Source organism: Arachis ipaensis, chromosome B2 (assembly GCF_059453495.1).
Source record: "Arachis ipaensis isolate K30076 ecotype BB chromosome B2, ASM5945349v1, whole genome shotgun sequence".
NCBI lineage: Eukaryota > Viridiplantae > Streptophyta > Magnoliopsida > Fabales > Fabaceae > Arachis > Arachis ipaensis.
The window spans coordinates 118,162,272-118,187,487 of NC_142437.1; the positions used below are offsets into that span (position 1 = coordinate 118,162,272).

General features: G+C 34.0%; 3 protein-coding genes across 3 annotated transcripts; all 3 read right to left on the reverse strand.

Annotated features, from left to right (window-relative positions):
* Positions 1-2,496: 2,496 nt before the first annotated feature.
* Positions 2,497-8,022, reverse strand: LOC107626024 (polygalacturonate 4-alpha-galacturonosyltransferase). The gene is made up of 11 exons (XM_016328788.3): positions 7,623-8,022; positions 7,312-7,518; positions 5,992-6,026; positions 5,827-5,886; positions 5,612-5,737; positions 5,427-5,484; positions 5,283-5,329; positions 4,492-4,826; positions 4,029-4,386; positions 3,288-3,875; positions 2,497-3,173 (listed from the first exon to the last, which is right to left on the reverse strand). Exons 2-11 carry the CDS (start codon positions 7,475-7,477, stop codon positions 2,898-2,900), a joined length of 2,049 nt encoding a protein of 682 aa, XP_016184274.1. The 5' UTR covers positions 7,478-7,518; positions 7,623-8,022; the 3' UTR covers positions 2,497-2,897.
* Positions 8,023-9,195: 1,173 nt separating this feature from the next.
* On the reverse strand, positions 9,196-12,299 carry SAP18 (SIN3 associated polypeptide P18). The gene is made up of 6 exons (XM_088504000.1): positions 12,044-12,299; positions 11,932-11,964; positions 11,728-11,838; positions 10,468-10,563; positions 9,593-9,664; positions 9,196-9,478 (listed from the first exon to the last, which is right to left on the reverse strand). The coding sequence occupies exons 1-6, from the start codon at positions 12,158-12,160 to the stop codon at positions 9,446-9,448; spliced, it is 462 nt and encodes a 153-aa protein (XP_088360126.1). The 5' UTR covers positions 12,161-12,299; the 3' UTR covers positions 9,196-9,445.
* Positions 12,300-16,306: 4,007 nt separating this feature from the next.
* On the reverse strand, positions 16,307-22,138 carry LOC107627879 (uncharacterized). The gene is made up of 6 exons (XM_088504001.1): positions 20,970-22,138; positions 19,043-19,098; positions 18,693-18,923; positions 17,636-17,927; positions 17,048-17,247; positions 16,307-16,803 (listed from the first exon to the last, which is right to left on the reverse strand). The coding sequence occupies exons 1-6, from the start codon at positions 21,996-21,998 to the stop codon at positions 16,650-16,652; spliced, it is 1,962 nt and encodes a 653-aa protein (XP_088360127.1). The 5' UTR covers positions 21,999-22,138; the 3' UTR covers positions 16,307-16,649.
* Positions 22,139-25,216: the final 3,078 nt, after the last annotated feature.

The following is a 25,216-nucleotide window of genomic DNA, read 5'->3' on the forward strand; positions in this document are numbered from 1 at the left end:
AGGACGACCTTTACAACGCACCAGAATAGGGCAATGATCAGACTGCAGCCTATTTAAAACTTCTGCATAAGCCTCTGGAAAGATAGATAACCAACTACTATTTATACAGACTCGATCAAGCTTTTTTGCCACGTCAACATAATTTTTCACCCTCCTGTACCAAGAAAACTGCCTCCCGATAGTCTTCAGATCAAACAAACCACTATCTCCTAATGAAGTAGCAAACATGTCTGCTCTTTGATGAGAAAATTGACAGCCCTTAGATTCATGAGAAAATTTGACTTCATTAAAATCACCAAGAACAATCCAAGGTCCTTGAAAAACCATGGATTGTGCAACAAGATAATCCCAAAGGAGAACCCTTTTATTAAATTGAGGACTGCCATAAATACCACTACACCTCCAGATTAAATTATCAAAGTGAACCTCAACAGTAACACCCTGATCAAAAGCATCAATGAACTTACAACAAACACCCTTCATAGAGGATAGAAACCAAATACCTCCTTTATGCCCCTGTGCCTCTACTATACCAACAGAGTGATACCCCAACCTTTCCCAAAATAATTTTAAATGCTGAAAAGGGGAGTGAGTTTCAACCACAATAAAGAAAACAGGTCTAAATTTCCTAACAAGTTCCTTACAATGCACCTGGGCTAACTTATTAAAAGCACCCCTAATATTCCAAACAATCATATTTAAACTATCCATAAATAATAGGGACAGAATAAATAAGAACATAAACTCTAAACAGAATCACCAACCTCAATAGGTGGTTTGTCCTGCGGTACTGGCACACTCTGATCCTCAATAATTGTCACCTTTGGACCCCCTGACACTGCACTTGCCATGCTTCCATCTACTAAGGTTTCCTCCGTTGTGCCACCATTTTTATCAACTGGCGAGTTCTGCAAGGAGGAAGGCCGAGGACGCTTCCGTAGAGAAATTCCACGACGTGCAGGAGTTCTGCGCGATGGAGATGGCGCAATTTCATGTTTTTCTTGCTTTCCCATCCTAATGCCAGTTGATTTGCCTCCATCACCATGCAAATTGGGCCTTGGAACCCTTCTCGAACCAAACTTGTGCTGCTTTCCATCTTGGTCCTTCAAACCTGATGACTGGCCCATTGTAAATTTTTTCTTACGCAACACTTGTTGCCAGCCCTCTCCATCATCCATGCATGCCTCATTAACAAGACCATCAGGCACGTGAGGAGCCAATGATTCCGTAACCACATCCTTCCCTTTAACAACTCCTAATTTCTCACCCAAATCACGAGCTTCTGATTCAGCCTCTTTTTGAATCTCATGATTGTTGTGTGGCACTAGTGTTGGGGCTTCATTATTTTTTCCATCACCAAAGGAATTTATGTTTCCTTCCAAGGACTCATTCTCCATGCAAAACGATTTATCATGCCCATACCGTGCACAAGTAGCACAAATCAACTGTAAACTCTCGTACTCCACTTCATAAGTCACACCCTCCACTATAATATGTTTGATTACAGGCAACTCAAGATTAATTTGAACACAAGCTCGGGCATATTTTCCTCTTTCTGCGAGCTTAGTAGCCAAATCTACTTTCACCGGAATCCCAATTGCAGAAGCAATTCGCAGCATTGCTTGTTCCTGGTAGCACCAAATTGGAAGTCCCGAGACTCGAATCCATACCAGCGTTGATCCAAAGGATTTTTCGCATGGCCTAAAATCCACATCCCATGGCTTTACTGCAACATAGTGACCATCTATCAACCACGGGCCACCAAGAATGACTTTCTCACGATCCACAGCAATATCAAATTTAACCAAAAAATATCCAAATCCCACATCCAACAAATCAAATCCTCCTTTGATGCGCCATACTATCCGGAGCTTATGCATGAGAGCCGTGTAGCCATAATACTTATCCAGCACCTTGATCACGATGGCTTCTTTATAAGGTTCAGCTAGACAGCTCTTTGCCTCCTTGGTAAAACTGACACTTGGTGGACGAGAAAGTTAATCTTTTTAAAGAACGGTTATCTTCCTTAGCTTATTTTTTTCAAAACGCATTAACATTTGCTCTTTTTTGAAAGGTATATTAAAACTAGGAACAACAACACTTCTCAAATCAGCGACTACCCACCTCATCTTTATCCGTTCGGTTTAGATTATACGTGTCTCTAAGTCTACCTGTCTCGGTATATATATAATTTTAATATAAAATAATTAGTAAAATAATTAATAATATTTTATCATATTTAAATATTATATATATTGTGATAATGGTTTTATAAATTTTAAAATTTAACTTTGTTTGTTAAGTGGATGAATAGTTACAGGTAGCGTTTGAAAAAAAGAATTAGTTATTAGTATAACCATAAACTTTTTAATTGACATGTACTATTGGGGGGTAAAAAAATTAAGCTTCAAAGACATTTATATGGTTTGGTTGTGTTTTTAGTAAAAATACTCCCGAACTCATGAAGCGAAAATAGAAAAATATTCCCTCACAGTAATATACTAATATCCTTCAGACTATGCAAATAACAACCAAGTCCTCAAAACTGAACAGGAAAGTTATCTTTCCAAAGAATACAGAATATGATATTCAATTTCTAGACTTTCTCTTAGCATCAGGCTATTGTACAATGGGGAATTTTTTTTGTTTTAATAGTAAACAAGGTATACTACTTATGTACCTTGTTTTCAAATGGGTGAGAGTGGTGTGAACAAATTAAATGAATTGAAAGCTAAAATAACAATGATGTGGGGAACATATGACGTGGGAGGCTAATATATAGAACAAGACTGACCTTATCTCTTCTAAGACATTTGATCATCATTCTAGCATGGCACTGTATTTGACACAGCCAAAGCCATAATGGAGAAAGAATAGTTCTCCGTAACTTATCATTATTACTCATGTAGCTTACAGTTCCGAAGATAGGGATGATCATACTTCACATATTTGGACCAGTAAGACCTATACTTTGTCATGGCAATCTCCAACCATGGTTTCATGTTGCCATTGTAGTGTACAACTGCTGCACTATCAATCTCGGATCGATCTACGCTTGGATTATAACCCAAACCAAGAACGTGCCATGATTTATTTAGCGGATGCGTGAGACCATAGAATGTCATTAGCCCCGGGGGTAATGTACCCAGCTTCCACAGCACCCTGTCTTCATTCTAGAATCAGACACAAAAAGGAAATGGTCAGTAAGGTTTTCTTTTGTGGTCATCTATTGGTGTGAGAATAGATTACATGTGTAACATAAACCAAAGCTGCGTTCAACTGCTCACCATATTCTGCCACTTGTGATATATGCCAGTGATATCCTTCTTTTTCCACTCCTTCAGATCAAATATGTTCATTCCATATGCCCAGCCACAAGCATTCGGATCAAAATTTCTTGCAATATGTGGATTTGAAAAGTTCAGATACTTGTCAAATCGGTGAAAGCTCGCACCACATGTTTCGACTGCACCGTTTACTTTACCTTGGAGATTCACAGCCCACAAACCAGTCAAATCCTTCTGGACAACGATGTCATCATCGAGAAAAAGGATCTTATCCAACTTTGGATAAACTTGTGGAAGGTAGAATCTCAGATGGTTGAGCATTGACAGATATTTGGGGTTTCTGTACTTCAGATTTGAAGCACCAGAAGAAAGTGTGTTCGGATGGCCTGCCTTAAAATAATACTCTCTCATTGTTGCAGATTCTAGCTGCCGCAGGACTGGGCAGTAGGATGAGTTCAACCACTTAAATTCATCGACATTTTCAACATGAATTGTAGCTTTTCCAGGTGGGTTCAACAGAAACCACATGTTCATGGCTCCAAAATTTAGTTTGTCAGTAACAAGATGAAAAACATGCTTTGAAGGATCCTGCAATGTTGAAAATAAATCATGAAACAATAGATGGTGTGCATAAACAATACATGGATATCCTATTGGCTATTTTGAGGCACAAAATATTTATTAAAGGAAATAATGCACGTGACAAAAACTGTCATGGTAAAAGGATATTTGCGCTGACACCTTAGCATTCGTAATAGTTGAGTTGACAACAACAGATGCAGCCAAGACATTGTCTGAAAACAGTGCATAATGATAAAGACTGGGATCCTCCAAGTTCTCACTCCCAGGGAACTTTCTCTTTTCCGGTGGAAGAAGGTAGTAATCTATGGTAAGACGCATAGATAAGCAATGGATTCCGTTAGGTATCGTCTTTGCAGCCAACTGACTGAGAAATGTACTCTGTTTCTTAAAGCTCCGAACATGCTCATCGGCTGTTTGTAGCATTGCCCTTAGTTTCCCAGATACCAATTTGCAGTCATACAATTGTTCTCTTGCTTTTGACAGGACTTGACCCATAGCCTTTATCTTTTCATGTGCACTAGAGATAATCAAACAAAAATTAGTTAAATAAGTAAATTCAGCCGATGGCATAGAAAGACAGGAACATATGTAATTTTGATGACATTACACATGGCCAAACTACCTGCGATTTAGATCAGCATCAGAAGTAGCATCGCCTAAAGCACGTTTACTCTCTTTTAGCCGAGTTTGCAGTTCTTGGAAAAGTTCAAGCTTGTTCTTCATCTTTGCAATACTTAAATATACCCTAGCCATAATGTTTTGGTCCCGCATCAACCGAACAGTAGAATCAGCATTTTCATACTCAACTTCTTTCCTCCAAATGCTGTATTTACCTAGAACAGCTGACTCAACAGATTTTGAGCGTTCAATAGCTGAATTTTCAAGTTTTGCGATTAATTCATCGTTCAATTTTACCAACTCAGCAGCACGCCTCTCCCGCCTTTTCCCTATTAATTGCTGCAGAAAATGTGCATAACGTCAAAAATTATTTCATTCTTCTTTTGTTTTTTGTGGGGAGGAAAATTCAAAATCATTATCTTCAAACAAAACAGCTTTTATTTTCTAGCAGTACAAGAACAAGTTTCATTGTCCAGAAGAGTACCACCAATGAGTTAAATTTTAGGGTAAACTGACAAATGACAGAATGAAACTTACTAAAGATATTTATACCATAATCCAGGACCAAATTATAAAGTTATAACATAAGTAAATGTATTCTGAAAACATAATTTCTAGCTAGATGAATGTTACATTAAGACAGAAAAATTCGTTTGCCATTTATCATAAAAGAAACCAAAATGTCGCTAGAATGCATACCCACAGTGGAAAGTTAGCAACCAAAGGTGTAAGCAATAAAGCAAACAAGCTATTGAAGAAGACCTAACAATACAACGTTAAAAGAATGATGCTCACCCTTCTGGCTTGTTGCGTAGGACTATCAATCCATCGAGTACGACCATCTACATTCATAACATACAATTAATAAAACATACTAATTGGACAGAAAACTAAGCTACAATATAGAGTATAGACAGATCATATGACAAAGTATGATACCAGCTGAAGATTTTCCATCCTTCAGCTTTGGTTTCTCTTGTCTGTCATCTGTTTTGGGCTGGTTTTGAGTTTAACAAATAAAACAAAATATTGAAAATTTAGAAGCAATATGATAATAAATTAATAATAATGTTCCACCGTAGAATACAGCTATTTAATGTTCTTGAAGAAACAATCTTCCAAACCTCATTTGTGGCATTTGAAGTCTCCAACTCCACGACTCTCCAAGAGGCAGACATATTATTTTTTCTGAAATTATCAAGACTCAAAGGCCCTGTATCATTCGTGCTGGATACGATAACATCAAGAACCTAAATATAACATTTATTAGAAAACCAAGAAGTACTATTCTGTGGAAAACAAGATATGCAAAATATAGATCAAGATAAGCTGCGCTTGCCTCTTTTGGAAAAAATGATTTAAGATTCTGCAATGCTTGCCATCCTCTCCATGTGACAACCTGTGGCAATCAACAAGTTCTTTAGGCAAACAAATAAAACCAGCAAGAACATGTATCAAGTATCAGTACTTAGTTATATAGACTGTAAAGCAAAAAACACAATACCTGATTACTTGGAACTGCTGAAAAATCATCTTGATCTGCAAAACGCATATAAAGTAATTAGCCAAACTGAAATTCATAAATATGTTGTGGATAGAATTAGATCCATAGAGATGTTAATCAAAACATTGTTTTCTCATTTTGGTTTATTGAATCAAATTTGGGAAAGGGAGCAGGATGGTAAATGAAGTACATCTCCAGTTTCAGTCAGGTACATTCCATCGCATTTCAGTTCTCACAATTTAACAGTGTCTAACAAAATATAAGCATTAACAGATCCTATTGTCAAATATCAATACTGAATCATGTGATCAACAAGAGTTCAAAGATAAAATGCTTTGACTCTGATTTCATCATTACCCTCATTCTATTACTCACAGATATTGCCAAAGCAAAAACCATCAACGTGTGACGGCAAAATTGCTTCTTGTCAGCAAGCAATCATGTTGCACCAATATAAATACAAATACACATAGCCCTATATTAAATACACGCTATCATTAACCAGAAACAAACAAAATTCCATGAATAACACCAACACATTATCATCAACTAGAAACTAACAAAAATTCCATTAATATCAACAACATCTTCCACAGTCCCAACTCCCTGATACAAATATGACAGACTAACCGAATCAAGAAATAGATCATGTATCCCCTTAAGTGGCATTAAAAAAATAATAATAAGTTTCTCCAAACGGGGCAGTGCAACTCAGAGTCAAAGCAGTGACATCATGCTAGTGACACTGCACAACTTAGTCAAGGTCACTAGCTTCCTAAACTAGTCAAATTCATTCAACCCATTTTTCATCACATAAACTTGCCCATCACCACTTTCCACAGCCATAAGGATCCATTTTCCCACCACATCAATGAATTGAAACCAAGTATATTAAGTTACAATGCCAAACTACCCCTTCAGAAACTTCTCTCCTGTTTGGCACTTGCCCTTCTAACTTAGGAGTTAGAACTGCATCCTACAACTACGGCAAAAACCACACACTTCCTAATCAAACAGACCGTAGAAACACTAAAATACCTAAAGTGATAACTTAGTAGTAATCAATTACTAATTAATTAATTAATTAATTACTTAAACCACAAACACTAATTTGGCTTTTCTTACTTAAAACAGAACACTTCCTAGTCAAACAAACAGCATAGAAACTGTAATCTTACATAAATAGTAAATTAATAAGTTAATAGTTATAAATAATTCACGAACACTAAATTGAGTAATTAACCACTTCTAACTCCCACAAATTTTTTCCACTTTCACATTTCCGAGATCTGCAAATTCACCAGAGAGAGAGGAACTGACCCGCAGCGTAGAGGCCTCTTCCGAGGAAGAAAATCATCGGAGCCATAACACAGAGAATCACGAACGCCAAAACAGGAAAATGCGATGACGATGACGAAGATGATGACGACAACTTGCCGCTGCTGCTTCTGCTCCTTGAGAACGAAATCCCTCTCTTTGGCGCCATTGCTTATCACAATAGAAACTAAAGAAAAAAAATGGAACGCTCTGGAAAACAAAATAGTAAAAGGCAAAATTGGAAAGTGTGAGAACTAAGAAAGCAGCTTTTAGAGCGAGAAAGTAGAGAGAAAGAAGAAGAAGAAGAATCGAACTTGGATCTGGTTGGAGAGTGAGCTTTCTGAGTAAGGGAACAATGCTAGTCGAAATCCATTGACAACAATAGTGAAGTAAGTAATTGCAAAACCACAATGTGAGACTCAGAGAGAGAGAGAGAGAGAATCAATGCGCTGATTCCGTACGAAAAGATGAAGAGAGGTTTAGAAAGAGAGAGGAAGCACGGGCAACGACGATGGTAAGTGGTAACTTTCGTTTCTTCTCTCTCTTGAGTCTTGATGTTCGTTCACTTTGGTTTTTTCCGTTACTGTGTTGTCACTGTTGTGTGGAGTTGGGTTTTCTTCACGCTGTTTTCTATCGTTTTCCTTTGTATTCTACTATTCTTGGCTAGCAAAAGGATTAATTAACTACAATATAGGGATAAAGCCATAATGCAATATTATTATTTGTCGGTGCTTCGCAATCATATAACGGCGCTCATGGTGGAAACGACGTCGTCTTACGGTTTAAGTGATAAGGCTTTTGCGGTTTTGCCAACACAATACTGCCGCTGTTCTATACTTCTATCCCATTTTGCGAAACATTTTTATGAATAATACGCCTAAATCATATTCTAAACAATTTTTAGTTGGATATTTTAATTTTTAATAAATAATTTTTATTTTATTATATAAATAAATTTATATATTAAATTATTTATTTATATAGATAGATTGATATAAAAATTATTATGTTTTTATTAAATAACGAAAAAAATTTATGTCTAATTTTTTATTAAAATTTAATAAAAAATTAATTTTTTAACAAAACAAAAAATTAAAAATGATTTGATGATTAAAATTTATTAAAGACTAAATCATTCGATTAAAAAACTCATAAGAACTAATTTGAAATATTACTTGTTTTCTTAACTCTTCACCTCATTATCTAATTTTCTGAAAAACATATGAAACTTATAATTGTTAATTATTTACTCATTTTTTTCATTAAATTTTATCCCAACCACCCCCTCTCTCTCACATTGAGTAAGATAAATAGGTATTGTAACCATTTTAAAGTAAATAAGTATCAATACTTTTTGTTTTAGAATTTAATTTCGATAGATAAATAATATAAAAATTATACAGAATATTTTTGAATTGATATAATAAAACTTAATTTTAATCTATACTAACAATATATAAAATTTTATATAATTATCCAATTAAAGTCGTGCGTTTGGATAACATCTTAAATAATAAATTAAAAATTGGTAAACAAATTAAATTTATAATAATATATAATTAAATATTTGCTATTTTTCTACAAACGTTTCTTACACATGACAACTTAAACAGGTTCTAAACCTCAACGAAAATCAACGACTAATACAAAATGCTTGAGTTAGTTTGTAAAATAGTTAAAATGTTCGTAAAATGCATCAATTTATTACATATTCTTTATTTTGAAATTAATTATTAGTAGCAAAAAGTTGGGTCCCTATAACCAACCATTCCACAAATTATGATTCGGATCACTCTACTTTTATTCTTGAATCCGATTATTAATCCACATTCGCTGTGCTTTGTGTGTTTGAAAATTTGTCCAATTTACATTATGTCTGTACCCTCGTTTTCAGGAAACAGAAAAGAATTAACCCTTTACTTTCTGCCCCCATCAAACAATACACTAGTCAGTAGCATAATGGGTCTTGGTCTGATCAATCACAAGTTTATCTATTTTCGCAACCAAGCAAATCAAATTGGTTTAGTTCATGCTACATTAACTACCAAACACTACATAGAGTTTTCTATTAAACCGACTAAATTCAAGGCCTTCATATATAAAAAGGCCAAAACACATAAAGACAGCCCATAAGAACCTACAGAATAGCCACATCCAAGTAATCACCAATCTGCGAAATAAACAACCAAAGTCAGCAATATTGTCTTGACCAAAAAAAAAAAAGTCAGCAACATTGTGAATAAAATTTGTGAATATAGCTTGAGGACAAGAAGAAATTCTTCACCTCAAAACCAAGTTCGGCTAAAGCCTTGCCGTCATCAAATCTTCCATTTCCATAAGCTAGTGTCTTCCCAACCTTCATGAAGAAATCAAGTTTGCCAAAATATAAGATTTTATACAACTTGAAGCAGCTAGTTATAATGGAAATCTCTGACTCATTGCAGCAGCTAGTTATAAAAGCCACTTCTTTCAAAGGGGGAAGCTTAATCTTGCAGATAATGGAAATCTCTATGTACCAAAGATGTTTACCAGTAACTACCGTAGACTTGAAACAATCACTTAATTATATATTTTTAACTGTAGTTAAAAACCACTCAAGGTGCTGGGGGATTAATGTCTAACAAGTTAGACAAAGATAAGAAGCAATTTTTTTTTCCCAACTATAGCTAGTCTCTGAATAATCTATTTTTTCCTATTCAACACCACAGTTAACAAATAATAATAAATAAATAAATAAATAATATTACAGATAATTTGATAAATTAATGCCTTGCCTACACCAATATGGAACTCTTAACTCTTAAGGCACAAGATGCACTGACCCTTTATGGCCCTCCCGGACCACAACAGTACCGAAGGCATGCCCTTTGATATCTTTGATTACACCACACAAAACAAGCAAAGATGACAGAGCTTATAAAAAAGGACAGGTAATACTACCCGTTCACAAATTCAAGTTTTACATATCAGCATTAACACAAAGATATGCATGTGGTTACTGAATAATCAAAATCAAATTACTGATCTAAGTTTAACATATGAGTCATGGTTATCAAGAACCCTCTTATACAAACCAGATATATAGAGTGAACCATTTTAGGTAAAGTATGCATAAAATGGAAGAGGATGGAAAAAATGCTTATTAAGTTAAAGTATTACCTCTTGAACTTTGAATCGACCATTTTTATCAGGAAACACAAAAGCAAATGAGAGCTTTGCATGTTTTCTTCTTGCAGGTTTAACCACTTCTTTGACCTGTGGAAAATAATCAGCTAAGCACATGCCAAGAATATGAACCACAATAAAGAAAAAGGAAAACCAACTGAAAACATACTTCACACAAATTACAGATATTGGAAAACGTTAAGCTTCAATCAGATAATAGAAACAAAAGAACCAATGCATCAGCTAGGCTTCACGCCTTCCCCTCATCTGTCATTTGCAAAAGCGTGGGTCACTAAACACCAAAAGGCTTGACTATAATCTGTAAGAGGCTTGAGTCTATAATCTCAATGATTACACTAAGTAGCACATGTCAGCTGAGAGTCTGACACCATCCAAATGATATCTATCAGGCCACCACCAAAACATAAGACCCCATTTTCGGAAACACCTTTTAAAGCTGCTGGGCACTTGCAGCCAAAGATATAACTATATAAAAACCTTCGCATTTTAATGAATTTTAACAACTTCCATAAACGTTTGATCATTACATCGTTTTCTCAATGCCTGTAACCAAAAGTCAGCACTTTTTCTCCATGCTAAACCAACGCATATTACCATCATTTAACCATGTTACACTTTTAGCACACAACTACATCCCACTAAAGTTGCAGAGTAACAAATTCCCAAAACAAACCCTAAATATCATTTGTTACAACCACGCCTCCTATAGTTTACCTCAATTCATTGTCAGTTTCTGATCCATTTTCTTTTCTTGTGTGACATAATTCATGCCAATCTTCCACGCACGCACTTGCAGCGACCCAACTCCATGCCTTCACACTACCCACTTCCTAAACTTATTAAGTCTCATTTTTGTAGTATACCATCAAACCATTTTTCAATAATAGAATGGCACCAAGCTCTTGCTTCATCTCGTGCTATTGAATCAGTAATACTCCGTCCAACCCACAAACCTATTTAACACCCTTTCAGTGCCTCCAGAAAAACAAAATCTCCCAATGTGGTAACTTAACACATTAAACTAAATTAGAACCCTAAATTTCATTCCATGTGAAAAACCATCTAATATTAACTATATACCTTTCATCATCATTATCATCACAAACACATTGTTCCTCTTTCCATTCCTTCTTCAACTAAAACCCTAAGCTAAAAACACTGAGAAAGAAGCACAATATAAGAAATTGCGAGAAAGCAAAAGAAAAGAAAAATGCATAGAATTAGAGGATTTACGAGCTCGGTTAATTCACGAAGAGTAGCGTCCTTCCAGGTGTAAATCTGAACCTCCTCATCTGGCTCTTTCCCTCTCACAGCAAAGTCCTCCATCGTGTGATGACTCCCCTCCTCAACAACCACAAAAAAATAAATAAATAAAAATACAAATGGCTTCAAAGCTTTCAGGAATTGCTTTTTGTAACTTAAAACTTAAAAGTATACCTTGGTGAAGACGCGGAGCAACAAGGGGCAAGTCTGCAAAAATAAAATAATAGTGGCGTTGAGTGCAAATTTTAATAGAGAGAGAGAGAGAGAGAGAGAAGAGAGAGAGAACCTTTTCGCGATCGACGGGTTCGGCGCGGGGGCGAGGGGGAGGAGGAGGAGGGCCGGGGGGACCTCTTGGCGGCGGAGGAAGTGGGCGTCCGCCTTGTCTCTTTGGACCGTCGCCCATATCTTGTGAGGCGAGGTTCTAGAATGATCTTGTGGCTTCGCCGAAGACTTGTGAAGAGAGCTGTCGGAATATCAAAGGAAAAAAGGGGAAAAGGAAGAATGAGTGAGCGAAGGAGTGAGCCCTGCTATGTGCTAACAAGGTTTCATATTTTATTTTTTATTTTTTTGGGTCCTGAACAAGTTTTCATTGAAGCTGCGTAGATCGTTGAAGATGGAAGATACTCGTTTCACTTTTTGTCAATAAAACAAAGGCCCAAATATATTTTTGTTATGCACTGAGACTAAGCCCAAATTCTCCCCTTATCCTTCTTTTGGCCAAAAAACAGAAGTACTAAAACTTAGAGCATCATTTGAACTAAAGGATTATTTCGCCAATGAGCCTTAACTCACACGTCATTCTGCCTCCTCTTCATTTTAAAGATCTCGGGCTTAATTCCTATCAACTGCAACCAAAGAGAAAAAATTGATAAGCATATGAGGAGTGTGTGGGTGTGTGTTGTACTTGTACCTAGGATTGAAAGTTGTCCAATCCATTTGAGGTACCAAAAAAAAAAAAAAAAGAACTAATGAATTATTTCGTAATCATATGACACCCTACAATATAAATGTTTTATATATGATACTCGGTTTGGACAAATTTGAGATTGAATTTAAATTGATGTTTAAAATTATAATTGATTTAATTTGACATTAAAATTTATAATAGTAATTTATATTAGTTTTTAAATTAATTTTCATAAATAATATATTAATTTTATATGTTAATTTGTTAAAATTTAGACTCTACGTTTAAATAACATCTATTAAATTTCCTAAAAACCTGATTGGCATCTCAATATTCTCACGAAAACGACAATAACAAGTTCAACTTAAAAATTTTGTAATTTTAAAAAAAATAATTAAACTTCCGTAGCTCTGTAAATCTTGATCATATAAAATTTTGGCAAAAAATCTTAGTCACAATAAGTTAATATACCACATCAATACGTCGTTAACGGAAATTAGTTTAAAGGTTCACGTGAGTTAGGATTGTAAATTTTGGAGTCTAATTGAACTATTAAAATTTTAAAAATTAAATTAAATCTAACTTCAAATTTTTTAAGAGTCAAATTGCATATTAATTGAATCTATGAATAGGCCTCATCAAATTTTTTATCATATATTCACAATATCTTTTATTTATTTAATTTTTTAAGTCAAATCATATTTAGATTCTCAAAAATTTTTTGACTTATCTTTTCACATGCTTATTTATATATATTTATTAAATTCTTTTAAATATCTTTTCAAATTATTTTAAAAAAAAAATTTGTGTTTTCAAAACCATCATTCATTGCGGTTATTCTTTGAAAATGGTTCATATTATTCATCTAACTTCTATTGTTATCACAAAACTATAGTCATTAGTTTTCATTATAATGAGAAAGAAGGTGGCTACTCGTAGAGTTTCTCTAACAAGAGAATATATTCTCTCAATTTTTTTTAACAATTGAGGGAGTAAAGTGTGATCTTTGACCATTAATTTTGTAAGTGAGACAAAAAAAAAAAACATGAGAAAGAACAATGAAAGATTAGGGATCACATTTTACTCCTTCAATTTTTTTTAACAATTGAGAGGATCCATTTTCCTCTAGCAAGCAAATCTTCTTTCTCCAAATCCTCCTCCAAAGAATAAAGCACAAACCCACATTCATATTCATTCTCAATCTTCTTCACATTCTTCTTCTGTTTCCGAGACTGTGGCTCGAACAAAATTCACTGCCTATCATCCGCCAACAGTGGTTATGCTAGCACCTCTAGGACAAATGTGACCAAGGGTAAGAAACCAATGGCAACGGAAGAACCACCAATGTCTCCTCCTCCTCGATCCTCTTCACGACCACGTTCTAACCGTCGCTTTTTTCTTCATTCTGTAAAAGAATTGATAACCTTGATCTTGTTGGCTTCAAGTCCCAGTTCAGTAACCGCCCTCATTTTCACTTTGACCCCTTTCATTTCTCTTTAAGCATAAACTTCAAATTCCATAGGGTTATTGTGATTAATCGCCCTTTATGTTCAATATATTTGGCTGATTTAGATGCATTGACTAAAAAATATTTGAACTTTGTTGAAAATATTGTTTACTTGCACTGAAAAAACCTTTTTAAAATTCAAAAACCAGTTTATCCTGAGTTAGTTCGAGAGTTCTATGCAAATATATACTATCATAAAGAAATTGTTCATTCATAAGTTAAGGGCCATAAAATTTATTTAAATAAACAATCCGTCAATTTACACTTCGGGTAAGTGAGATAATGATTTTGGTATTTCACACAAAGAAGTTTTCGCTAATATAAATTTGAACATTTTTTACGCCGGGACGTCCGCTTGGATCACCAATCTTGGCGAGGTTAACAACCCCACTATGGTGAAATTAGCCAAGAACCCACCTTGGTTGGCTAAGTCAATGATGCACCTCTTACTCTCAAAGAGTCTAGAGGAAAATAAGCACACAACTTATTTCAATATATAACTTAATCAATTCAACACTTAAACAAAACGGGTACATACGCATATTTATACTAGTACGGGAGAGGAAACTTTCATGACTCAGGCGATGTGAGACTAACTCATAACACAATATAATAATATATGTTAAACTAGACTACTTTAATTAATGACACAAACATAAAGATACATACTCCTGCATCAATTTTTCTCATGAATAGTGTCATGCCAAACCACCGGTCTCTAGGTCCTGTTAGAGCGCAGCTACACTGAATCATCACTTATATTCTCTTGCCTGAAAGTAATTCGTATCAAAGAGTTATTCTCTGTGACACCTTAGTTCAATATATCATTCTCAATAAAGTTGAAATCTCTTTTGCATACTTAATGATGCATCACATGTATGATTGTATTCGGAGTGACAAAATGTTTCATTATCATATGACATATTTTTAGCCTATTTTTTTCGAATATTTTAGTATTGATCTAAGTGATGAGAAACAAGAGTATAGAACTTCTTATCTAAAAGACGGTGGTGTAATAATACAATCCAAGAAAAAAGGGACTAAAAACTGGAAAGGACACTATCATGAAAAAAGAAGAAGATAAAAGTCTTCCTCCTTTGACCGTTGGTACATCCTCCTCCAACAAGTATTTGGTCAATGTAGTAGTGAAAGATGTTCCTTGAGAATTTGTGAACTTGACCAAATATTTGATCAACTCAAGTAAGCTAGTAAGAAAACTGTCAATTCAAAATGAAAATTTCTTGAAAAAGTATCAAAGTCTAGTTGAATGCTTCTTAAGTACATTTTGTGCATGGCATATTTCACCTCTTTGATAACAAAAGAGGAAGTGAATATGTAAAATGAATTGAATTAATTAGGTTATTTGATTACAGAATTGGTGCTTCTTAGCATCTGAATTGGTGCTGCTTAGCACTGTGCTAGTTGCTATTGGTTGTTTAAATTGTTTTATGAGATTGCTGTATTATGAATTTTTGTTTTGTAATCTTGGAGAAAAGTTATAAAATTATTTCAAACTTTTTTATATGTATTTTTGTTTTGTATTCATAATTCTGAGGGAATTACTTTGCTAAATTGAGTGAGCATTTAGTGGTTGAAAGTTTAGAGTGTGAATCTAGCCAAATCAAGTTTGGGTAAAAATTTGGTTTATCCCAAATAGGATTCGATAGAATCCTAGAAAATTGTTAATTGTAATCTTTGTGAAAGATAGTAGAAATTTCACCACAGTTATGGTGAAGACTGGACGTAGACCACATTCAATAAGGTGGTTGAATCAGGATATATAATTGTGTCAATTTCTCTTCTCTACTCAGTTTTTAGTTTTATTGTTAAGAGACAAAATAAAAATATATTCTACTTAATCAACTTAGCAGAAGTCACAACAATTCAGTATAATTCAAAAGTTAAATCAAGTTTTAAGTTAAAAGTTCACAAATTTAAAAAGGGCCATAAATTCAACCTCCCTATTCTATGTCATATTGTCATTGATAACCTTTAAAACAATTTAGTTTGTTGCTTTGTAGAATGATGTATGTATAGGCATAGATACCATCAACAACTCCCTTGTATCAAAGTAGCAATTGGAAAAAGAAAGAAGGATGGAAAGAATAAAGAGAATAATGATACGCACTCTTGTATGAGATTAAACAATATTCTACTTCTTTGCTATAACATGCACCACGACCTTAAAAAAGAGACACAACTCTGAAGTGGTTTACAACATTATCATAGTCAATAATCTCTCCCTACTTTAAAATTTCTACTTATTAAAACCAACTCCATTGAAAAGTAAAACATCTAGAGCTTCTGAATTATCATATCTATCTCTGAATTATCTATTTGTTTTGGGTATGACGTCACTCCAACTCTCTCTCATTTGGAAGGAAAAACATGTCAAAAGCCGGGACATGTGCAATGAACATTACCTTGAATTCAGACATTCATTCAGTTGCTGAATCAAATAATGGGGTTGCTACCTAATCAAGTTTTCATTGACCAATCAAAATTCTTGTAGGAAACAGTAACAGGGCCAGCATCACATAAGAGATGAGACAAAAGGCCTGATTTACTGGGACTCAAGTAATTAAGTACCCAATTTAGTATATCTTTCTCTGTACCAAAATCACCACCGAACCTGCCAATATAATAATGTTTCCATAAGATGGGAGGTATAAATGAAAATCAGCCTTAGCCAAGGTATTCCAAAAGGATTGAAAAAACAAACTCAGATTAAGGTTCCTTACATCAACTTCATCCAAATCTCATTTTTAAGCTACTCATTTCAAGAAAACTGTTTGTCATTATTGTTTCATTTCAGAATTGGATGAAATGGATATAAGGAACTTGGTGCCAAGTTTATTGCTTTGAATGTTAATTACCACTTTAAAAGTGGAGTGAGATGAACTGTTCTCTTCTCCAGGTCCACTTCAATTCCATTATTATTCTCAAAGAAGTCTCTTGTAGCACCTCTTAATTCATCTTCTACTCTTTGAGCTGAGAAGAATCTAATCTTTGGACTGAACTTTGAACCCATACAAAGTCCAAAGTGAATTAACGGATTAAACTTGACAAGAACAACCTGCGAATTGTCATGAACAAGTTAAACTTCTTCAAATAATAATAATAAAAAGAACACTAAATATAGCAGATGATATAAAAGTTAATATTAAAGTTTTCTGAATTAATTTGATCTTCCGATGATTTAATGTTTCAATTTAGTCGTCAGCAGAATCAATAAGTTGGTCTTTCAATTAGTTTTGTTACGTTGTTAATGTTATGACTTATGAGTGACACATCCAGGTGGAATTTAAGAATCTTTCAAAAACTAAATAGAGGCCTAAAATCCTTAAAATATTAAATTGACTTATACATGATCTTTTAAAGATTATTAAGTGCTAACTCAGTATCATAACAATGAAAGAGTACATGACTATCTATCAACATTGAATATTGTGGAAATTTTTTACCTCCAATCGCTTGTCTCCTGTGCCAAAGGGTTTGCCTAAGGAATATGCTGACCTCTGATTGCATCTGAGGACACCATTTTTTATATCAGATATAGAAAAAGGGCTGCCTCCAATTAAATACTGAAAAGTGGTATTGAATGACATTCTTTCCATTACACCTTCTGGATAACCTATTCTAACAATAGCATGGATGACCATGGCATTATACAAATTTAAGAAGAAGGCAAGTTTCTCGTTTTCTGATAGTTCCAATAGGTTGACCCGATGGAGATCCTCTGTCATATTTACATACCTGCATTGAGTAAAACAATGAGAAATAACTTTAAACAGAATATTGAATATTCAAACACAAGAGGTATATCATTTAGACATACAGTATAATAACTATGTTCTCTTTGGACACACCTTTATCATTTACCATTAAATGGTAGCATTGTAACATTTTAGTCTTCTAACATTGTATTCCGTCGATTAATTTTAAGCCTATCCTTAAGAGTTATAATCCACTAGTGATGTATTATGTGTTGAAAGTGTTATAGACTCTCTAGCATATTATATGTCTCATACTTATAAATTATCTAAAAATCTTATTTTTAATTGATGTAGTTAGGAGTTGTAATAGAAATTAGTTATCAATATTAGCTAAATTAGTTAGTTATTTCAAAAATAGAATTACCATAATTGAAATAACTAATATTGATAACTTAGACTTAACAAATACATGGTTGAAATGTGAAAAACCAAATATTGATTTCAGTATATGATAGACTAAATTGAATCATATTAAATCAAAAACCAATATATAATCTATAAGTAGATGAACATACATCAACAAATATTTAATTTGCATCAAATATATGCCAAAAAAAATAATACATAACAAATTAATGCTTATGTATATTATAAGATGTAGAAATTTACGTGCAGTTTTTCACGTGAAATTGCTAGTTTGAAAACTTTAATATGTTTGAATAAATTGTTATTTAACGTCTCTTAATTATTAAAGTTCATATGAAACAATTACATATGAGTATTCATTTTTATAAGATTCTCATACCTACGAAATTCTTCGCTTTGTCTAACGGCATCATAATCAATATATTGTCTGTCATCAGAAGCATAGGACTCAAGAATGGCATACATAATCTTGGTAAGCCTGTCGGCAACAACAGCTGCAGACTTTGGTTCATTATAATTTGTAGCATCACGGAAATTGTAGCAACTTTCGATAAAAGGTTCATGCTCAAGGAAACGGTATACGTGATTTCCCTCCTCAAAATCATGTTCCCTTCATTTTAAAAAAACACAAAAGGTTTCCAATTCCAGTAAGAAAATATCATCAACTACTACTTGTGGCTCATATTGTTATCCGCCTGGTCTTCTTAGGTTCAATAGCGCTTTACTTACCCGAAAACATGGTGAATGAAGTGCTTCCTGGCTAACTGTTTTCCGAGCACAACAGCCTACACATTTGTTCCAAAATGTAAAGCATCTTAGTCTTGGGGGAAACAATATATTATACATTTACAAAAACAAAGTTTTGACAACTGTTTAAAAAGTGGGGGTACTAAAGAACATAGTGAACATGTAGCATTGGAATGGCAAGGCTTTTACGATCTAGGATGTTGTTACCTACAATGAAATTGTATCGACTTAGATAATAAGGTGTTTGATTTACTTAAGACTCATATCAACTATGTCATAATATAGACGTTATAAATCACTCTATTCATATAATAATATAAAATGACTACATATTTATATTTGTAATGAAATTTTATAAATAATTAAATAGTAGCTGATTTATGAAAAGTGTGATTAATATACTCAAAATTTTTAATTATTCTATTTAAAACTATTATATATATAATAGTTAATTTAATAACTAATTTCTGGTATTTTGAATATAATGATCAATATTAACATTAGCCATAACTTTTATTTGTAATTGTGATGTACCCTATGATTTAGAGGCACGGATAACTTCCTTTCCAAGTAGTACTGTAGTATTATGGTTATTGAACATTTGTTTATTTAACAAAAAAGTTCAACTAAAAATTAGTTAGTCACTGACGCCACCGTAGTGGATGGCAATCAAGTAATCAACATACCGTGCTGAATGAGCAACGGTTAAGCATGAGTCACCACTCGTGACACCATATATTAATTGATCAATTTAAAACATCTGGGAATATTAATTTTCTTTTTAAAAAAAGGAAGTTATTGTGTGGACGAAATGAAGCATGAAAGACACCACAATTCCGTGCACTTTACAACTCTTGAAATTGGGCCCTTTGTGTGATTAAGCTGACGTTATAAAAATTCACGGGCCTTAGAAACTCAATTCTAACCAGTGGTGTCCAACGAAGGCCTGCTTAGAAGTTTCAGTAAATATAAATTAAATTTTTATACTTGATATCAAAAACACAAAATAAAATCGTATACTATATTCCCAAAATAAAAAATTGAATTATCTGAAAGTATAACAATATAATATTTTTTTATTTATGACACCTAGGATGTAATGTAACATAGGTACTTCTTGTGGTAGAGCTGTTTTGTTCCCCATTGTTTTGGAAACAAAATTAAAACATAGTAGTGCACGAGTCCTTGTTATCATCATAGGCCCCCATGTGTGTCATTATTACAGCTTATGGTTCTAAACTTCTCAAGTTCTGTTCCATATCTAAATGCTTCTCATCAATGCAGAAAACAAATAAACAATTCTCACGCTCGCACCTTCCCTCACTTTTACTAATCAGTATCACACTTAATATTTTAAAGCAAGAGCTCTACATTTTAAAATCAACAATTTCATATATTTATTCTAATAGTATGAGATTGGTGTAAAATTTTATTTAATGATTTATTTTTTTTTGTTGGTTATGCCAGAATTTAATAAAGTTATTGACTCCCTAAATTTTTTCTATTTATATTTATTGGACACAGGGAAAATAATTCCTAAATAAATAAGAATTTAAAAACTAAAATTCTCAACTATGTTAATTACCAATGAAAACATTTTTTCATATTTACTACATCCACAAAACTAATGTAATATTTTATTTCATTATATTTTGATGGAAGCATTTTGTTTTATTATACATATATCAGATGTCTAAATCAATTCATAAATGTACAAAATAGTGGCTCTAAAATTTGGTTTCAAGGATCATTTATCAAAATTTTATCAATTCCTAATATTACAAATCTATGGTACTAAGCACACGTATATACCTTAAAAGATATCTACAACAAATTAAAGAAACGAAAGAATAGTATAGAATACGTAAGCTGTTAGCATGCTGTATACGCATACGTATGTCATACGTACCTCGCTACGCGCGCAACCAAGGTATTCAACCAAAGCATCAACGAGCTCTTCGCCAACGAAACAGTCCCTCACGATCTTCATCCTCCTCCACCGATCACTGATCACAATTTTCTGCCGTACGAACCTAATCTGATCATAAAGCTCGTCTTTCCTATCATGATTTATAGGATCGACACCGTACACCGGCGGCGCCGGCGCTTCGTCGGGACACTTCTCCGCCAGCATCTCCGCCACCCTCCGATCGAAATCGCCGCTTCTACGGAGCGAGTTAAGCGCCACCAAACCGCCGAACATCTTCTCGTTGAAGAAAATCTGCGGCACCGCTGAGACTCCAGTTCTCTCCATTAACTCCTTCTCACGCTCCCTGAAAACGTCGATGTTTATCTCAACGTACGGAAGACCTTTCTCTCTGAAGAATTTCCTCACGGCGGTGCAGTCTCTGCAATTCGATCTCGAGAAGAAGGTGATTCTTCCTTTCAGTTGATTCACTTCCTCCTGTTTCTGCTCTACTACCACCTTGACACCGGAGAGGTTGAACTCCATGATTTCCACCTTCTTCTTGTCCGAAACGTCGTCGTTTTGGCGAAACGTCGAGATCCTCTTTAAGATCGCGTCCGAGAGGCCGGAGCTTCGCTGCCTGATGAAGGTGCCGATTCCGGAGGAAGCGTCGTCGTTTCGAGGTGGTGACGTGGATGTTAAAGTGTGTGGCGGCGCGGGAGATGGAAGGAGTGAATGAGGATGGATGAGCGTTTCCGCGTTGAAATGATTTTGTTTGTTTGTTACGGCTTCTTCTTCGTCGTCGTCTTCGTCGTCGTCGTCGTTGTGATCGTCGTCGTACTCGTGGCTGTTATCGGAATACTGAGGAGAAGCGAGATTACGAGATAGTAGGTCTACTTTCGGTTTGTGTTTCTCTTTTTCTTCTTCTCCTTCTTCTTGGTAATGGAGGTAGGGATGATCGTTATCGATGGGGATTTCGGTGCACTCAGATTCGGGTTCGGATTCTGATTCTGGTTCGGGTTCGGAAACCATCTTTTTTTTTTTTTTTTTGGTATGGGAGAGAACGAAGGTAGTGGAAAGAATTGAGAAGTGAATGAAGAAAAGAAGATTGAAGTGTTGGTAGCAGATAAAGCTTAGGCTTGTTAAGTGGGAATATATAAGGAACAAGTCAAACAGACAAACCTTCTCTTTTCATTTTAATTTTTATATTTTCATTTTCTCTAGTTTCGAGAATTTGGATATTCTCAAACAAAAATAATTAGAATATACTAGATCTGTAATTAGAATATATATGAATTTATTTATATAATCTATACAAAAATGGTCAACATAAAATAACTGCACATACACAAATATCATTAATTAGTAAATATTTAATTCTATTATTTTCTATCTTCCAAGTCATACAAAATCTAAGCAGTTGTTACAATTATGATTTTTTTTTTTGGGTTCAATGTAGTACATAGCAATTAAATTGCACATTTATTCATATATTTTATATTTTGAAGTAAAATAAATTGTAACGCAGGCTTATCTAATGTTAGTTAATTAAATTCTACAATTTATCTGCACATATCTAGTTGATCTTTTTGCAAACAAAACCGTGTGGGAAATAAAAACAAAAAATCCAAGGGAATGAGAAAATAAAACATATATATATATTAGTCCATTTTGTTCGAACATGAAATGGAAAATGAGAAGGAATGTGCAAAGAAAAGTCTTATTCTCAAGATAAAGACACCCACGGAAGCAGCAAATAATTATTGCAGGCAGCACCCAATACAAGAAGAAAACATATAATCGCAATTATTTATTTTGTAGTTAATAGCAACAAAAAAAAAAAAACTTATTTTGTAGTTGGTGATGAGGATGCATGCCCTTTAATTGTTTTATGTGTGAAATGTTCTTTGCAATGGTTCAAAAGTTCTGCAATTTATTTCTTTCTCTTTTAAAATACAATTTACAAACACAATTTTAGGAGGAATAAATTAAATCTCTTGGAATCCTAATTTAGATTTGTCATCTATTTTTCCAAGTATCTGCCGCTATGCATTTCTTGTTTTAACTTAATTGGTAAATATCCAACTTGGTTAATAATAAGAAATTTCAGATATGTCATTTGACTTTTTAATTCATTTTTATTTTTTAAGAACTTTTTTTTAGTAACTAATTTATCTTGTAGTAAGTATATTTATCAAGATCTAACTATCTTATAATAAAATTTTTAAAAAATTTATCTGTCTAATATGTATAATAAAAAATTGTTGAATATCAATTTAAATATTTACTCTAAATTAATCTTTGGCTCCTTATGGAAATATTAGACTAATTTATATGGATTGTGATTCAAAATTATATTCCTTCACATGAATAATCAATTGGATCATGTTGGGATTGACTATGTATGTAATAAGTTGGCTCCATATTTGGTGATGATCATGATGATTATTTCCGTAAAATAATGTTTAGTTGAGGGTTGTATATAGAGTTGACAAGATCCAAGAGTCAATTCGTCCATCTAACGTGGTGGGGAGTTATTAACTTATTATATAAGCAACGATTAACCCTAGATTTTGGACACTTGGATCACTAATAGCCTTTGCCCTTAATAACTAGCAAATATAATAACCACACAAGGTGATATAATATCACAATTTATGAACAATTTTACACTCTCTTAATTAATAATAATTTAATTAATAGATACGAAATTATATCATGATGTAAATACGAGTAATATTACGACTAATAAAATTTATTATTTTTGATTAATATTTAATTAATTTTAAATATTAAAAGTTAAATCTTAACTTTAATATTATAAAAATAATATATTAATTTAAAATATTAACTAATATTAATAAAAAGTATTGGTTCAGTATTTTTTTTGAAATAATTTTATTAATATTAATTTTGTGGCATTTTCGCATAAGACACAAATGGAGAAATAGGAATTTATTTATAAATGTGAAACTGTTCATTGAAATGATAAGTAATATAGCTAGATACAATAACCTAACAAGAAATGCAATTGAATTTTGTACCTAGTATTATATTGCTGTTCTAACAGTGATTCTGTCAATTTCAAATATATTTGAATGATCTAACATATATATTTTCCTTTAGATCACATGCTTTTAGTGAGTAATAATGCCTTTAATTGAAATTTGATATTATATATACTATTATTAGTTTTTTTTTTGGACGTGGCCTTGGCCAGCCAAACAACCCGACCCAAGGCGCCTGAAGCTAAGAGACCCGCAACCAACCTAGACCTGCGCCCGACCCGAATACAACCTGACCCTCAACACCTCAACCTGGTCTTCTTTCTCCTTCACAGCGAGCTATCCAGTGGTGTGTTCTCCTCCTCCAACGATTGTGCATGTTCGTGATTCCGAGCTCCTCCTCTCCCATTGCCTATGTCATCTCTAATCCTGAGGTTTTCGTGTTGAAGTAGCCCGTTGCTGCGCCTCACGACGGGTGTCCCATCCTGATCTGCGTCCCCTTGACTGGATTCTGTATTACTTGATTCTGTATATCTTGAATATGCTGAATTTTTGCGAGACTTGCTTCTGATCTTATTGTATTCCTTAATTGAATAGGTGGGTTCATTGTCCACTGTCTCCCAAGATTATTTTCCGCTGCCATCGCTGCCAGTTGGTGAGCTAATTTGTTGCCATCCCTTGGAGTCCAGGTAGCTCCCACATCTAGAGCCTCTTCCAGCAGTTGGAGAATATCTCGAATGATTGCATCTGCTTCCGCTATGGGCGTTCTAGCCTTGATTGCCTGAACCAGAGGTAAGATGTCAGTTTCAATTATGCAATTGGGTATCTGAAGATTCTTAATAAGTATGAGTGCTTCTCTATATGCTTGAGCTTCGGCTGTTAATGGTGATATTGTCTTGAATGTTGCTGTTGTCCCAGTTATGACTTTTCCTTGCCAGTCCCTTACTACCGCTGCTAGAGCTGCTGTACCGGTATCCCTGTGAAAAGATGCGTCTGTGTTCACTTTCAACCTATTCTTTGGCGGCGGTCTGCAGGTAATTCTCTTTCTCACACCGCCCCTGCCTGTATCTGGAATGTTTGCTTTAATGGATTCCTGTGTTGCCTTATGAAATTCTGCTGTTAGATATTCTGATTGAATTATTACCTTTTGTGGGCTGATTTCTGTTTGCTGGAATATATGCTGGTTCCTTTCTTTCCAAATGCTCCAGCAAACACATCCGAGTTTGCATAAAGTTTTCTCTTGTT

What these genes read in the sequence shown, in the direction of transcription:
- LOC107626024 (XM_016328788.3), bottom strand. Translation starts at nt 7,477, where the DNA reads ATGGCGCCAAAGAGAGGGATTTCGTTCTCAAGGAGCAGAAGCAGCAGC. An exon ending in AAGAGGCCTCTACGCTGCGG is followed by an intron (nt 6,027 to 7,311) that starts GTCAGTTCCTCT and finishes TGCGTTTTGCAG; the next exon opens with ATCAAGATGATTTTTCAGCA. An exon ending in CAACTATTACGAATGCTAAG is followed by an intron (nt 3,876 to 4,028) that starts GTGTCAGCGCAA and finishes TCAACATTGCAG; the next exon opens with GATCCTTCAAAGCATGTTTT.
- SAP18 (XM_088504000.1), bottom strand. Translation starts at nt 12,160, where the DNA reads ATGGGCGACGGTCCAAAGAGACAAGGCGGACGCCCACTTCCTCCGCCG. An exon ending in AACCCGTCGATCGCGAAAAG is followed by an intron (nt 11,965 to 12,043) that starts GTTCTCTCTCTC and finishes TTATTTTTGCAG; the next exon opens with ACTTGCCCCTTGTTGCTCCG. An exon ending in TAGCCGAACTTGGTTTTGAG is followed by an intron (nt 9,479 to 9,592) that starts GTGAAGAATTTC and finishes TTTATTTCGCAG; the next exon opens with ATTGGTGATTACTTGGATGT.
- LOC107627879 (XM_088504001.1), bottom strand. Translation starts at nt 21,998, where the DNA reads ATGGTTTCCGAACCCGAACCAGAATCAGAATCCGAACCCGAATCTGAG. An exon ending in TTCATTCACCATGTTTTCGG is followed by an intron (nt 18,924 to 19,042) that starts GTAAGTAAAGCG and finishes TTTAAAATGAAG; the next exon opens with GGAACATGATTTTGAGGAGG. An exon ending in CTCACTCCACTTTTAAAGTG is followed by an intron (nt 16,804 to 17,047) that starts GTAATTAACATT and finishes TTATATTGGCAG; the next exon opens with GTTCGGTGGTGATTTTGGTA.